This window comes from Artemia sp. Qi Xiang Cuo, chromosome 16 (genome assembly GCF_049724085.1).
Source record: "Artemia sp. Qi Xiang Cuo chromosome 16, ASM4972408v1, whole genome shotgun sequence".
Lineage (NCBI taxonomy): Eukaryota > Metazoa > Arthropoda > Branchiopoda > Anostraca > Artemiidae > Artemia > Artemia sp. Qi Xiang Cuo.
In genome coordinates, this window is record NC_142809.1 from 36,493,786 (window position 1) to 36,509,125 (window position 15,340).

General features: G+C 34.9%; 1 protein-coding gene across 1 annotated transcript in view; it reads right to left on the bottom strand.

The window, feature by feature from the left end:
* The window catches only part of LOC148942855 (uncharacterized), a 115,575-nt gene that overhangs the window by 81,940 nt on the left and 18,295 nt on the right, over positions 1–15,340 (bottom strand). The window contains exons 4-5 of the mRNA XM_089102759.1: positions 8,187–8,359; positions 6,907–7,098 (exon numbers count right to left, since the gene is read on the bottom strand). Of these exons, the coding sequence (XP_088958885.1) occupies positions 6,907–7,098; positions 8,187–8,359 (365 nt within the window). The remainder of the gene's footprint in view (positions 1–6,906; positions 7,099–8,186; positions 8,360–15,340) is intronic.

Consider the following 15,340-nt stretch of genomic DNA (forward strand, 5'->3'; position numbering starts at 1 on the left):
AGAGAGAAAAAAAAAACGACAATAAATTCATAAAAAGTAAATTCCTCCATATACTCTTTGGAGTCCAGCTCATTTCTAATCTGACAATACACTGATAAATCCTGTGATCGTAATTTAATCAAAAAGTATACCAAGTTATTCGCTACTTTCAAAATGGGTGTCTACGCTGGTGAAAAAAAAAATTAATTTCGTTATAATTTCATTAAGTCCTTGGATTCTTCAATATCAACGAAAAAGAAAATAGCCCAAAACAAAAGACATCATTCACAATAATCAAGACTTAAGCGGCCACAAATACTAACTCTCAGCATGAGCGTAAAATAAGTTTCTTTAAGAAAGTTAATTTATATATCTTTTAACGGCATTTCACTAGTACTACGAACTACTACTACGAGTTCGTCTACGACAGGATGCTAAAACAGTTCACATCTCATCCCATACAATTCAAACCTTAAATAGCGACGAGGACCACACTGCCTTCTCATCATAAATAACAAATAGCAAGTAGAACGATACGGATTTTTTCCATAAGACAGTGGTATTCCAAATTCTAAATGAATATTTCGACCCAATGTCCAAGGGCCGTCCTCAGCATAACACAAAAGAAAATATAAAGAAAAATTACATTTGAATATGACAATTAAAAAAAATAAAAATAAATTCAAAGCCCTGGTTGAAATTCATTGAAGTAAAGAAGCTAGGACTGTTTCATTTTTTTTTCCATTTTTTTTTATTTTTATTGGTCGTATTCTAATGTAAGTTTATTTTATATTTTCATCTGTATTATGCTGAGAACGGCCCTTGAGCATAGGGTCAAAATATTCATTTAAAGTTTAGGATTCCGCTGTCTTACGGGAAAATCCCCTTTTTTTCTACTTGATATTCGAATTTTCGGCCACCTCTCAAGAAATACTAACTGTTCGTAACGAAAACGTTACGAACTTGAGCCCTAAGATGCCTGGCAACTATTTTTAATAAAACACTTCCTTCCTCGATTAAAATGGATAAGAATATAATTTTTTTCGTAGATTTCCAAAAAAAATCGAAAATTCCCTTACGTGGATAGACAGGATTCACTTTTGGAAGGGATATGGACCATTATTGAAAGGGAGACTAAGGAATGTATCTAAATTTATTAAACGACTGAATCATCAAAAGTGAATATTTACGCAATTTTTTTTCTGCATTTCATGTATGGTCTACATACTAGACTACATCCCTATGTTCCCTAATCAAACTCCTAGACCTCGGGAAGATTCTTTAATTAATGCACTTAGAATATCTTTGATGCGAGAGCCATGTAGTTCCCAAGACAGATTACCATTATTATCTACTCTTTTTGGAGAAATCCGATTTATAAAATACGCTTTTATTCTCACGAAATCTAGAACGTGTAGAATTATACATAAATTATGTATTTCAATCCCAACCCATACTTCTTCCTTTTAGCGAACAATAGTGAATAATCCATATTTCTTACTGAAAAAAGTCTATATTTTACTGGTTAAGTTTCTAAACTTTGGACAGGAGTTTTTTTTTTTCGAACAAAGTAGCCTACATACTGTTTCTTCCATTCAAGCGCAGAATAGTTCCACAGACGGATTACATAAACCTAATTTTTGATAAGAGACAAAGTTAATAAAATACGCTCGAGTTCCCACGAAAGCTAGAACGTGCAGAAGCATACATGAACTATCCTAAGCCATCTCAATCTATTCCCAAACCTCTTAGTACCCCAGCGAACAATAGTGGCTAATCCATCCATTGTTAAATCACGGTGTACAGAAACCTGGGGAGCAATAACAGGAAAGGGCAAAACTGAAAGGAAGTCAGCAAATGGTTTACTTATTGAGGCTGCTTTGAATGAAGCAAAAAGGCTCGAGAATTCATGAAAGGAAGTGAAAACTATTGTGTTCAACTACCTGAAATGTACATTTGTGAGCGAAAATCCGTTTAAAAGCCATTAAGCTGGGACTGTCGTGAATTTATGATAGACGGATGATGTTTAATCCCATTCGAGCCATATGTACTGCACCCCTTTGCTCCTTTATGAATTATATCGTAATATCTTCAAATAAGATTAAATGCTTTACAGGCCCGTCATTTAAAGTCAGATAACAGAAGAAGGAATTCTAAGACAGTCCCTTTTTGAGGCTGTCTTTAATTCAAACCCTTCCTAGAAAAAAAAATGATTTTTTTTTAGAAAGCCAATCATATTGATGGGTTAGCTGTGTTGAAGCCCGATAAAGTATATACTGTACCTATTTCGTAAAAGCTATTGGCTTTTCCTTTCTTAAATAACGTGAAATTATGTTTTGCTATATTTCGTAGCGAATAAAACAACGTAAATTTCACTAAAAGTCATTAAGCAGGAGTCGTCGTGAATTCATGATAGGCGGTTTTAAACCAAGAGAAAAAGAGAGATTACTTGGCTATAATTAGTGGCAAAAAATGTACTTTGTTTTCATTAGTTTACCTCCGAGGTGTATTTTCGTAAGCCAAGCACATTATTTCTTTGGGAAATGCAAATTTATGAATAGATAAATATGAATAGATAAAGATTTTTCAGAAAGAGAGAAAAAATAATTTCAAATTGACCTGCCACGGGAAAATCGATACAGATTTGCTTGTGGCTCGATTGAATATTTTAATCACTTAGATACTTACTGAAGACAAGCCCCCCTCACCCATCCCTGCTCATCATGAAATTTTATTTTATTTTTAAAAGAAGGTACACTCTCAGCCTTCCTAGTGCTTTCAGAAAAAACACGTGATTGATTCTTACTCTATGGAATTTAGAGCTATAAGCTAGCAAAACGAACAAAAAGTTAAATTCCATCGAATTGGTTCTTCTGTGCGAAATTTCAAGCCAGTAATTAAAACGCTTTATAGTCATAAGAATTTTTTTACGAGTAGTACCTGTGTGTCTCTGCATTTAAACACGTTCGAGCTGAAGGTGCTGCAACTCTTTATTGCTTTATTAGTTGTAAATATCGTCAAAAAAGATTAAATATTTTACTGGTGTATCGATTAAAGCGTGATAATAGAAAGACCTACTCAGAAGTCAATTTTTATGAGGTTTTCTTTAATTTAATCCGTTTTTAAAAAGCGCAATCAAATAAGACACTCATGAGAAGGTCACAGTGACGTCAATTCACAAAAATATAGAAGGAGGGCCAAAACATATAATTTCAAAATCTAGGAAGGGCAAAATCGTACGTTTCTTTCGATTTTTTCAATGAAAACACAAAAAAAGGCATTTTCAATAAAAATTTCACCAAAACGTTATTTTCAAAATACTGGGTGGGAGGGCAAAATAATCTATAAGGTATATACCTATATAGAGGGTATTTTGTTTTAGAACTAAAACCAAATTAAATCGCTCAGACCCATTATTTACCACTTCATCGTCTTGGAAGAGGTCAGGTAAAGTGCGCGTCTAATTCAACAGAATAACTACCTATGAAACGAAAAAGTTTGGTCACCTGCCCAGTTTCTGGCAACCTCCCATTTGGGATTGTATATCGAATTTCAGTGGCACCCTAAGGTCGGATATAAGCACCCTTGCCAACTGTTGACGTGTGACATGACCAAGGCATAGACCCGGCACGTACAATTATTATCTTCAATATGGTACTGATTAGCGGCAACTGGATTAAGGCACATTAAATATAGGCTCAGCTTTTGATTGTCAGATTAGGGGGACTTTATTTGACAAAATATGTTACAGAAGTTGAAATGGCAACTATAAAGGGTCCCATTCAAAGCCCAATTTTGTAAATTTTTTTTTTTAAGTACCGCACAGAAGATACAGAAACTTAATTCTGGTTTTTTGAATTGGTTAAATGGAAACTTATAGAACAATATAAACCTTAAATATTAGAAAAAAAACGGGAATTCAAATATTAATGAAAAAGACTCCCATTGGCTGTTATGCAATTTTTGTTATTAGCGGGTAAATTCAAATTTCAAATAAAATCAAGTAAATTCAAGTTTTTGTTATTAGCGGGTAAAGTAAGGAGCGACCCGGCTCAATAGTAACCGAAACTCTAGGAAACAGAATTTTGATACCAATAGATATATCAAAATAGGATTTTTAAGTTGATTCCAAATATATAAGTTTCATTAAGTTTAGTCTTACCGATTAAAAGCTACAAACCTGAAAAAAGTTGCCTTATTTTCGAAACAAGGGAAATAACCTCCTAAACGTCATAGAATCTTAATGAAAATCACACCATCAAATCCAGCATGTCAAAAAATCCAACTATAGAGGTTGCAAGCTCCTATTTGCAAAAATGTGGAATTTTGTATTTTTTGCCATGAAGAAAGATCACCGATGCGTGTTTATTTATATTTTATTTCCCGGGGTGATCGTATCGACCCAGTGGTCCTAGAATATCGGGAGAGGACTCATTGGAAAGGAAATTATAAGTTTTAGTGCCCTTTTTAAGTAACCGAAAAATCGAAGGGCAACTAGGCCCCCTCCCAAGGTCCTTTTTTCTCAAAATCATTCGATCAAAATTTTGGGATAGCCATTTTATTCAGCATAGTTGAAAGGTCGAATAAATATACCTTCAAAAATTTCATGACCCTCCAGAGCCCTTGTGGAAATGTCTTTAAGTTACAAAACTTGCCAATTGTTTACGTGTAGTATTTGCTACTGGGAAGTATGCATACATTTTTCGGGTGAGGGATCAGAATTATCTACAGGTGGGATTTTCCACGGGGACAATTTGTCGTGGGGAGGAAAGTTTTCAGGGGGGTGAAAGTAAGGAGCAACATTAAAACTTAAAACGAACAAAAATTATTACGTATATGAGGGGGATTGCTCCTCCTCAACACCTCGCTCTTCACGCTAAAGTTTAAATTGTATCCCAATTCTTTAAGAATGACTCCTGCAACACTATGTTCTTTTAATTAGAACAATAAGAAGCTTTTTTTAAAGTACTAAAAAACTTTAGCGTAAAGAGCAAGGTGTTGAGGAGGAGCAACCCTCATATACGTAATAATTTCTGTTTGTTTTAAGTTTTAATGTTGCTCCTTACTTTCTGTTGAAAAAACTTGTTTTTTTTTTTAAATTTAATCTTGAATAGGCCTGAGATAGGTCCCAAGAGCAAAAAAAGGATTTTATTTTGATGTTCTTGGTACTTTAAGGAGTACATAAATTGAGAAATATTCTGTAATTATTGCTTTGATCCAGGTTGCAGCGACAGTCTTTGAAAGATGTCTTTAAAAGTCTTCAAAAGACGGTCTTTAAAAGGTGAAGGCCTTTCTATTGAAGAATATAGAAGATCTCCAGACTTATTACGCAATATTGGAAATCTTAGAGAAAAATATAAAATTTTCGAAGAATGATCCTTAAAAAATGCTAAAATTAATTAAACTGAGAGAAAAGCCGCACTCTACAAATATATTTTAATGACGTCCACAAGAATGTCTCGGTCCATTTATAATAAACAACTTACAAATTTTTTTCTCGAAATGGCTCCAAGCTGGTGCAACTGTTTGGTAGGGGAGACGTTTATCATACATTTTTTATAAGGGGAGGGGACCGAGACTAACTCAAAAGTATACTTTTAGGTACATTCTTAAGATTTTCCTGTCACTGCGCTGAGTCCTTTGGGGGGATCTTAGGCAAGGTATTACCTCCATCACCGTGTTTTGCTAACATGTTCACTCATCAAACATTCAGGAATTTTGAAGCAAAGAAAACAATAACAAATACGACATTTTTTTTTTCTTTTTTGCAATATGGTACCAACGCAAATAAATATAACAGGTCATAGCAAAGTGCCTGAGGTTTTAAAAGCGAAAATCTGCGCGCAACATTCACTGGGCCTTCTTGGAAGCATCGTTTTAGGTTTTATACTAGCAATATACAATATTTTATCAACGTTTTGACGCCTGATCTCTTTTGATTTTAAATGATCTATTCATCTGAAAAAAACAAGTCATGAAATAATTTCTAAACAAAAAATTCCAATTATAACTTAACTAAAAACAATCGAATTCGTAATGTAAACTTGAACATAAAATAAATCTTGCACTGTGCCGCTTTGAGGCCTGGGTACTGAAGTTTTCTCCCAATTCTCTCAACTATCCTCCAACTGCCTCTCTTTTTCAAAGAACTACCGTCTTTATAATTTTTCAAGTTGGGCCTCTACGTTTCAACTGTCTTGCCAAACTTCATCACAGAATAGGGGGAGGCACGTAAATAGCTTCCATAGGAAATATTACGTAAAAACAGACCATTTGCATCAAAATTATTGGCAATTACGGAAAGAATCATACAAAGAATAGAATTTTGTGGTTCTGAGCCTAGAAGCCTTCCCCACATAAGTGACAAAAGGTTTGAGCACGTTGCGCGCCCACATACATAAGCACGCAAAATGCACAGGTAGTTTTTTTTAATTTGTTTAATGTCTAAGAGCCAACAGAATTTAGTCCCTCATATCCTACGTAGAAGTTACTTCTCAAGTGTCATCATACGGGGGGACAACTGCCCATCCCCTTGGCTGACCGCAAATAAACACGAAGTGCAAAATTTTTAAAATACTAGAGGAACATGCCATTGGATTCTGAAAAAATGGTTTGTTTGACTGACAGCCGAAAGGATCTCAAAAAGGAGGTGTGGCATATTGAGTCCTTCAAGTGTCTGGTGCTACAAAATATATTATGAAAAAAAAATATCTAGACTTCACTTGCTAATCCTGCCTTGCCCCTTACAATAATATCAGCGGGCCCTCCTATTATTTCTAAATGAATACCTAAGGTTTTACTTGGGAAAACGTTAATATAAAGACTCTTCTGGTACTATTGAAAGCCACGAAGCTGAAATAATGAGATACTAGCTTATCATCATATTGAATTGCACCCAGAAGGCAGGTGAATAAATTGTTAACTTACTGGTAATCCAAGAAGGTCTTTAAATACACCGCCATCAGAAGTAAGCAGTGCGTCCTCTTCAATAAGATGGACATCTGTCACAGGTATGGCAAGACGGCGAGAAATTTTTGTGGCTTCCTGTAGAGCTTGTGTACAAGTTCCAACTAATCGTAAGCTCTTCGCTCTTAACGCTTTTGCAACGGCAACAGTAGCCTACAAATAATGTTTTATATTGTAGATAATACGAGAAATGCTTGGGATAAACAGTTTTAGCCTTTACGAATTACTTGGTTTCTGAAAAAATTTTCCCAAAGCAAGAATTCGTAAAGGAAAAACCTCACGTTTTTGAAGAGACAACGACCTACTCGTTTCTTAATTTTAGCCCTCAATTTGAATCCAACGAGCAAACAGACGCACAAAAATTCGCGTAAAACTCGTAGCTAGGTCAAGTTGCAACTTGGCAAAAAATTAAAACCGGGAAAAATTCGTATGGACATGCATTCTTTGACCAGACATTCGCAAGACAGAAAACGATACATTCCCAAGACCCAAGACCGATAAAAGTTCCTTCAGTTCTTGCCTTAAATTCATTGGGATCAACCTAATGCTCAGTGAGGTGGCCTTAGCGCTAGATAAATGAGAGGTACGAACTGGTTTGTTTTAGATAGGTTTTCAAAAAGTTTGGCCATTATTTAGACGCTATTAACGTGACGATAAAAACAGCGTTGTGTCAAAATCCTAAATACCGAGCTTGAATCCATCCCCTCCGCCACGTTTCTGTCCAGCAGGAAAAGAGCAATGTTTGTCTAACGTTATGTGTTTGAATACATTAGTCCATCAGGACCAACCAGGGCTTGAAGCTGCATCAACGCCAGGTTTTGCGGAAACAATACACCGTGCTTAATTGGATTCTGTCAAATCAATGTATCTACAATATTAGATGCTTGAATTCAATAGTCTATAATGAGTAATGCAAGTATTGGTATTATTTTGCCTAGTCATAACATCATTTTGAGAGACGAATAAAACAGCCATGGTGTTTGAGTAAAAAATAAAGGCAAACCAACAATAAAGTGAATCTATAGGGACAGTCTTTGCCATTATGAAACATGGCACCGGTTGTCCTCTCTAGGATCTGTAAGTTGCAATCAAGGGAATTGGTTCGATAAATCCTCAATTCCATCCGAAACCCCTCTTCCTCAAAAGAATAAATTCTTTAAAAATTTCACTACCCCCTCCTACAGATTCATAGTAGATAATTTAAATCGAATTAAAACGAATTACAAACAAACAATACGTACCCTAGCAACTGCTTCAACTCCAGGTGCTGCGGCAACAACATACTGCGTTGAATTGGATTCGTGAAGAAGGTTTTCCGTTGCTCTGGGGGAAGCTGTCATCAAAACCACATCATTTGCAGCTAAAACTGACGCAACGTCTCTGAGTAATTTTGGATCACCAACGCCAATAGCCCCTAAAAATATTTAGGGTGTTTAGAGCAATCCATGAGGAGGCTGTGGGGGCCATGATCCATCGGGATTTTCAAAAAAAGAAAAAAAAATATAACATGAAAGCAGCGACATCAATTCAGAAATTTTACTTTTCTAAATATACGGAGAAAAAATTTGGTTACTTTTTCGATTTTTTTTCAATGAAAAGGCCAAAATAAGGTACCAAAGACGATACATTCAAATCTAGGGGGGACAGTTGCCACCCTCGTAATCCCAGCCCCAGTTGACGCACCTGCACGAAGGAGAAAGGAACTTTTAGAAATATCTAAGGCTTTAATAATGTAATTTTTGAGGAATTAAGTACCAAGAATATTCTGGTGAGAAACGGAGGGCTAAACCCCATTTCCAGGTAAATTTTATTTTCTACATTTATTTCCCCGTCAAAAAAGACTTCCGTGTCTCCCTCTCCTTAGCCAAAATAGTCAACGGCGGTTCTAGGCCAGGGCAGGGGGGCAGCTGCCCCCCCCCCCCCCTTCAGTTTTTCTGACACCTGACACTAAATTTCTTTTATTGTATGTTTTTTTATACTCTTATAATATACGTCCCCCCAACATTCTGAGACCTATAACCGCCACTGAAGGTAGTATCTAAAAGTTTTAATTATTAGAAGGAAATAGCACGATATATTAAGGGGAAATTACTCACATCTGGTTGGAATTATGCTAGTTATCAGGGATAAGTCCATGAGACTTAATATTTATCAGGAAGGGCGCAATACAAAGTTTTACCCCAGATCCAGTTATAAAAAAAACGCAGAATTTCGGAGTTTTCTATTGACAGTCTGCCTTGTCCTATTAGCTATTCCAAGTTGACCAATTTCAACGTGGATGGGCACAAACTCAAGAACAAGCCAGTGGAGGGGTTAACTCAGACAGGGCAATTTTTTTACAGAGTGAGCCAAAAGCTGTAAAAAAGACTAGACCAACAAGCTTTGAAGGAATGGCAGAGATCCGTATAGTGTCGGCTCAAAGTTCAGCCAGCCATCAACTCTGTTTGGTTTGCTTTGTGTCCGGTTTTTGATGATGTATCCTTGCCAATTCTTTGATTTTTGGAGAAGGGTATGAATTTCCAAACGAGGTATTTTGTGCAGCACTTTCCCAAAATGGATTAAGCTTACCAGAATCAAATTCCGTGTAAGACCCTTCCCGCAGTAATCGCTACTTTTGACAGAAAGCGAAAATCTGTCCGAAATGTGGCAAAACAAATCGTTATGTCACTGAACCCAGAACTCTATTTCTTTGTGTATTGTCACCAATTGGTTCGACGGTCAAACTTAAATATTGGTGTAGATATTATCTACTAGATAGCACCTTTTTTACAGCTTTAGCGTTAAGTGATCGAAATGCTCCGGCAACTTAACTGACTAATTAACAACAGTTTTGGTTTGACTGTCCGAATGTTTTATTTGAAAACTAAGCACTTGGATATGTATTCTAATTTCAGGGTAGCCTACACCCTTAGCCAGGATGGCTGGCGTCGTTAAATAAGTCACAAAAGTAGTCAATAAAATGAATACCCATAAAACTAATGGATTTCTAAATTAGTTTATTGGATAAGAGTAAAAACGTTAAAAAAGCTTGAGTAACGGAAGTGAATTAAATTCAACCCACAGTTTTCCATGTCTTTATGTTCGATGCATAAAACAGGTGTCAATTTATGACTTTTTGAAGTTTTTTTCAAAGTAAATGGGAAGTTGATAAGTTAGGAAATCCAAGTTCGTTTCTTAGAAAAAAAACAACAACTAACAATACCCAGAAAAATCTTAAACTAATTATAAAAACATAAATCAGGATTATTAGGCATATCATATTTTATCGCTTTTTTACTTTTGCTTCACATTAAATTGGAAGTTGATAAGTTAGGAAATCCAAGTTCGTTTCTTAGAAAAAAAAACAACAACTAACAATGCCCAGAAAAATCTTAAACTAATTATAAAAACATAAATCAGGATTATTAGGCATATCATATTTTATCACTTTTTTACTTTTGCTTCACATTAGAAAGAAGATAAATAGAACTATTGGGCAGAAGAACACAATTAGTCTATTTGTGTAAATTTTTTTTAATGTTCAACAGAAAAAGCAAGCCGTTTATCACCAATAACAAAATAGTTCAAAATCCAAAAATCTGCCTACTTTCAGAGAGTTCTGGATTATGTCCAAATAAACTTCAACCTGTAATAGAAATCCAAGTTTTAATACATTCAAAGCAAGCTTAAAATTTCCTCTGGCAAATCAAAACCCCACTGGCAAGCCTGTTGCCAAGATTTTTGTTCGGGAGGGGGGAGCGCATTGTGCATTTTTGTTCCGTTTTTACGAGTTGAACACAAATTTTTAGCGGATCAAACCCCCCAGCGCCCCCTGGATACGACCTTGCCCCCCTGGATAGGGCCATGGGGGTCACTATTGGCCTAGGTTAAAAAAAAAGTCGCATTTCACTTTAATAGTCAGATTCCATACGTTCCATTAAAAGTCTCATCACCCAGTCAAATATTTGTTTGTTATCTGTTTTAAATTAGACCAGAAAAGCTTCTTGTTTATGCGCGGGTCAGAATACAGAACATCGGCGCTCTTCTGGGTTGGCGACTCGAAAAAAAACTTTTTTCGATAAATTTTCAAAAAGAATTCAGACTTCGTCTCCGAAGAAAGCTCCGGAGAATTCCACTGTCAATCAGACATTCCAGCGGGAGTTTGTATAACGATGTCATTTATACAATTTCCCTTAGCGTGATTTGTCGTTTTTCTGTCAGGACTTGCTTTTGCTTACTAAGTGGACATTAACCTTTTTTGCAATCAACATAGACCCTAACTTATCATTAGCTCCAACTATTCTCTCAAGTCCAAAGCTCACACTTTCCCAATTTTATTTGATTAATCATTTTGGCTTAGTTATTAAAAGACCATCAACTGTACGGTATCCAGACACATTAAGGATTGAGAAAAAGTCATTGCAAAAGAAAAGACATCGATCATACAGAAGTTGGTCACTACATAGAAAAGTCTTTATTCAATGAAGCATATATTGACAAGTCTTATATTTTAAAAGTCATCAATTCATAATTGTCATGTTAGTGGAGTTGCACAGATTAACTATTGCACGCCCAATTGATCTATTTCTTTTTTTTACAGGATTCAAATTTAACGCGGTAATAAAAAGATGATTGGCGTCTTTGAAAGAATTTTTTCATAGGTATAAACACTTCATCCCCAGGCGAGGAGTCACCAGAGGGTTTTTTCATTGACAGAAAAAGTTATTTCCAGGCCATGTAAGCACGCAGTATTTCTTTTTGGGGGATGAGGGGGTAATAAAAAGAATTCAGGGAAGGGCAGTAATAAAAAACAAATTTTTCTGCGTAATTTAAAAAAAAAGAAGTATGTATAAATTCAAAAAATTTCGAACTATGGGGGGAGCCTCCCTCCCCACTAACATGTGTAATCTGCAGAATGCCACCTATACCTAGGGAAAGCACCGAAATTAGTTTATTTGACCTTTTCCTATAGAGCTCTGTTATCCTTCTTTCGCAGCATAGAAAAGAGCTGTATGTGAATTTAAGCATATTTTCTGCCTCAACAAGTCAATTGGGTCAATCTTATTCTGAATGGGTTATTAGCTGAATTTTTGCATTTCGACATGAACTCAAAATTACCAGCAACACTGACTAGCGTCATTGAGTAATGTTACCCAGCAGAACTGGGGGATTCAAAACAAGCGTTTGTATAGGATAATTCTGATTTACTAAAATTTGGATTTCAATTAATTCAGATTTATCCCTAAATCAAATACGACTCGAAATTGTATATGACACTATTGTTGAAATCCTACCTAGGTGACTTTAGATGAGATTTCAATTTCCATTCAACAAAAAAATATTACTGCGGCTATTTGAATTTGTATTACCTTACATCATATAATCATAATAAAATCAGAATTCAGAAAAAAGCCTGATTACCGACAAGGGAGTTCAGGTTTTTTTTTTCGAGGGAAGTATAAAAAATAAAAACACAACACAAAAATAAAAACACAACACAAAAATTTGTTTATATGCATTTTTTTTTTTTTACATGCTTACGAGTCGGACAAAAATTTCGGGGGTGTTCAAACCCGGTAATGTTCCTGGATACGGCCTTACAGTATTTTTTTTATTGAAGAGCACAAAATAAAAAGCAAATATATATATATATATATATATATATATATATATATATATATATATATATATATATATATATGATATATGATTATGATATATGATATATATATATATGATTTTTTGTATATATATATATATATATATATATATATATATATATATATATATATATATATATATATATATATATATATATATATATATATATATATATATATATATATATATATATATGTATATATATGCATGTATTACATAGCTATGAAATGCAATCAATGTTTTTTATTTAATATACCCCCACACTGGATATAGCCGAAAAAATGACATCAAAATTGTTTTAATTAATGCAGTGTTTTTATGTGGTTTTTTTTCAATTAGAAAAAAAAATAGCAGACGGATACATCGCCGTGGCACACTTCTTAATCACCTGTCCCGCTTTATGTGGTCTTCATTTACCATAAAAATCTATCAAAACAATAACCCATGTTTCCGCGTATTACCTCAGTCAATGATCCGTAGAAAACAGCTGCTAGGTTAGGGTCTCCCCCCATTACAGCCCCTACAGACTGATCCCTAATATCTTTAAAGTAATCCGTCAATATTTACGTCCGCCCTGTTCGTGATATATGCCAGCTAAAAAGGCCTTCATCCTTAATGGGTCAATTTTGTTATTCAGACATCTTTCCCCGGAAATTCGGCTTTTTTGTAATTAATGGAAAATCACTGGGCGCTTTAATAAAAGAGTCAACTTTTAAATTAATGTTCAACTTTAATGTTCAAAATATAGAAAACTTAAAACTGAGTGCATATTGAATTTATTGAGAAAGCATTTGAAGGATTAAAAGCCAGTAATTCATGGAAATAGAATATCTTCGGATTCATGAAGAGCTAGCACAGGACGACAATTAAAAACAGCAGCTTCAAACCACAAAATTTAGGGGGCAAATGTCCCCTCCCCCCCGATTGACGAAACTGATTAAAAGAAAATTATTTTCTAAAGAAGAAAAAAACGAGGTAAATACTTAAAACCAGCAGAAAAATAGTCCATCGTAAAGAAAGAGGTTTATGAGGTGCACTTAGATAAACATGTTTATTTAAATACAAATAAAAAAAACTAAATCATGTTTTCAAAAGAGCTCATCTCAGAAAAATAGGGGAAATAAACAAATAAAACTAGAAAGAAATAAAGAGAGGATAACCTATGCGTTTTTTGTTTCTAAAAATAGTTATTTCGGTACTTGTGCGCTAAATGGTACACACGAAAGAAGTCAAGTTTGTTTAATGCTAATCAAAAAAAAAAAAAAAGGATGAATATATAATAGTTTAGATACAAATTTGGGCTATATATTTGCATATTAGGGGTGAGGGCGGTGGGGTGGGGGTAAAGCAAAGCATATATTAAATATGTAATCTAACCTAGGTACCTCCCCCCCTAAAATCCAAAAAACAACAGTTTAAATATCGTAAACGCAATGAAAACCACGCTTTGCATTCCATTTTTCTATTGCAAATACCCGTTAGCGAGTTTCGTGTCTGGTTTCCTTGATACAGTCTATAGCAGTGTTTACCAATTAGTGCACAAGTACCGTTACTTCAACTGAAAGTAAGGAGCAGTACTAAAACTTAAAACAAACAAATTGTTCAGTATATGAGAAGAATTGCCCCTCCTCAGTACCTCAGTCTTCACGCTAAAGTTTTTTAGTACTTTCGAAAAAGCTTCTTATTCTAATTAAACGACCTTTGTGTTTCAGGAATGATAGTAAAAGAATTGGGACAAAAAGTCAAACTTTCAAGGATTAGAAGTAGGAAAAGATGAGTATAACTATTCCAAAGGTTCAAGAGGTTAATTTTGCGACGGGAAAAAGAGGAGTTGGGAAAGGCATCGTCAAATACTCTAATTTGGGCTCCAGATCTCTTTCCAAAAATTGCATCACGCAGCATTAAAATTCTTTGAGGTATCAGGAAGTCATCATTTTGAATTAAAATAGGTCAGGTACTTATGTATTATAGCGACCCCGCTCAAGTTTTTGATCTGAGTAGATCTGTTAGATCCGAGAAAAACCGGTTTAGCTGTCTGTATTCGAAGACAATAAGCTTAGGCTCAGTGGAAAAACTACGTCGTAGGTATAATTTAATTAAATGTTTAATAGTAGGCCTACTGGTGCGTTATAGAGGCCTTTACAAACTGTTGTTTTTGGGGTTTAGGGGGGAGGTACCTAGGTCAGGCTAGGTTACGTATTTAATAAATGCTATGCTTTACCCCCCACTCCCCCACCCCTAATGTGCAAATATATAGCCTAAATTTGTTTATAAACTATTATATATTCATCCTATTTTATTTTATTTCATTAGCATTAACCAAACTTGACTTTCTAGAAAGGCCCATATAATGCACCAGTAGCCTACCTGTTTAATATATAGAGTTGATATTTTGATTAGGTTTGGTGTTTAATATAATGTATTCTGGGTGGCCTGCTTTTCATAATTCTTTGTCGTGGTTTCAATTATTTTGTTAATAAAGTATTATATTTTTTCATCATATTTTGGTATATTTCATTAGGACTAACCTAACTTCACTTCTTGAGTGGGGTTGCTATAATACATAAGTATCATAGGCCATTTGGGAGATGGTGAAGGGGCAGTGGTGATTTGAAGGATTACTGATAAACTTCTGTTCCTCGAAAGTGACAACTTATATTTATTCTCAATAATTTTTTGAGTCTGTAAATTATCAGAGGAAACAAAGCAGGAAGCCCTTTTAAGTAGCCTGCACTAACCCTAAGTCAAACCCCAC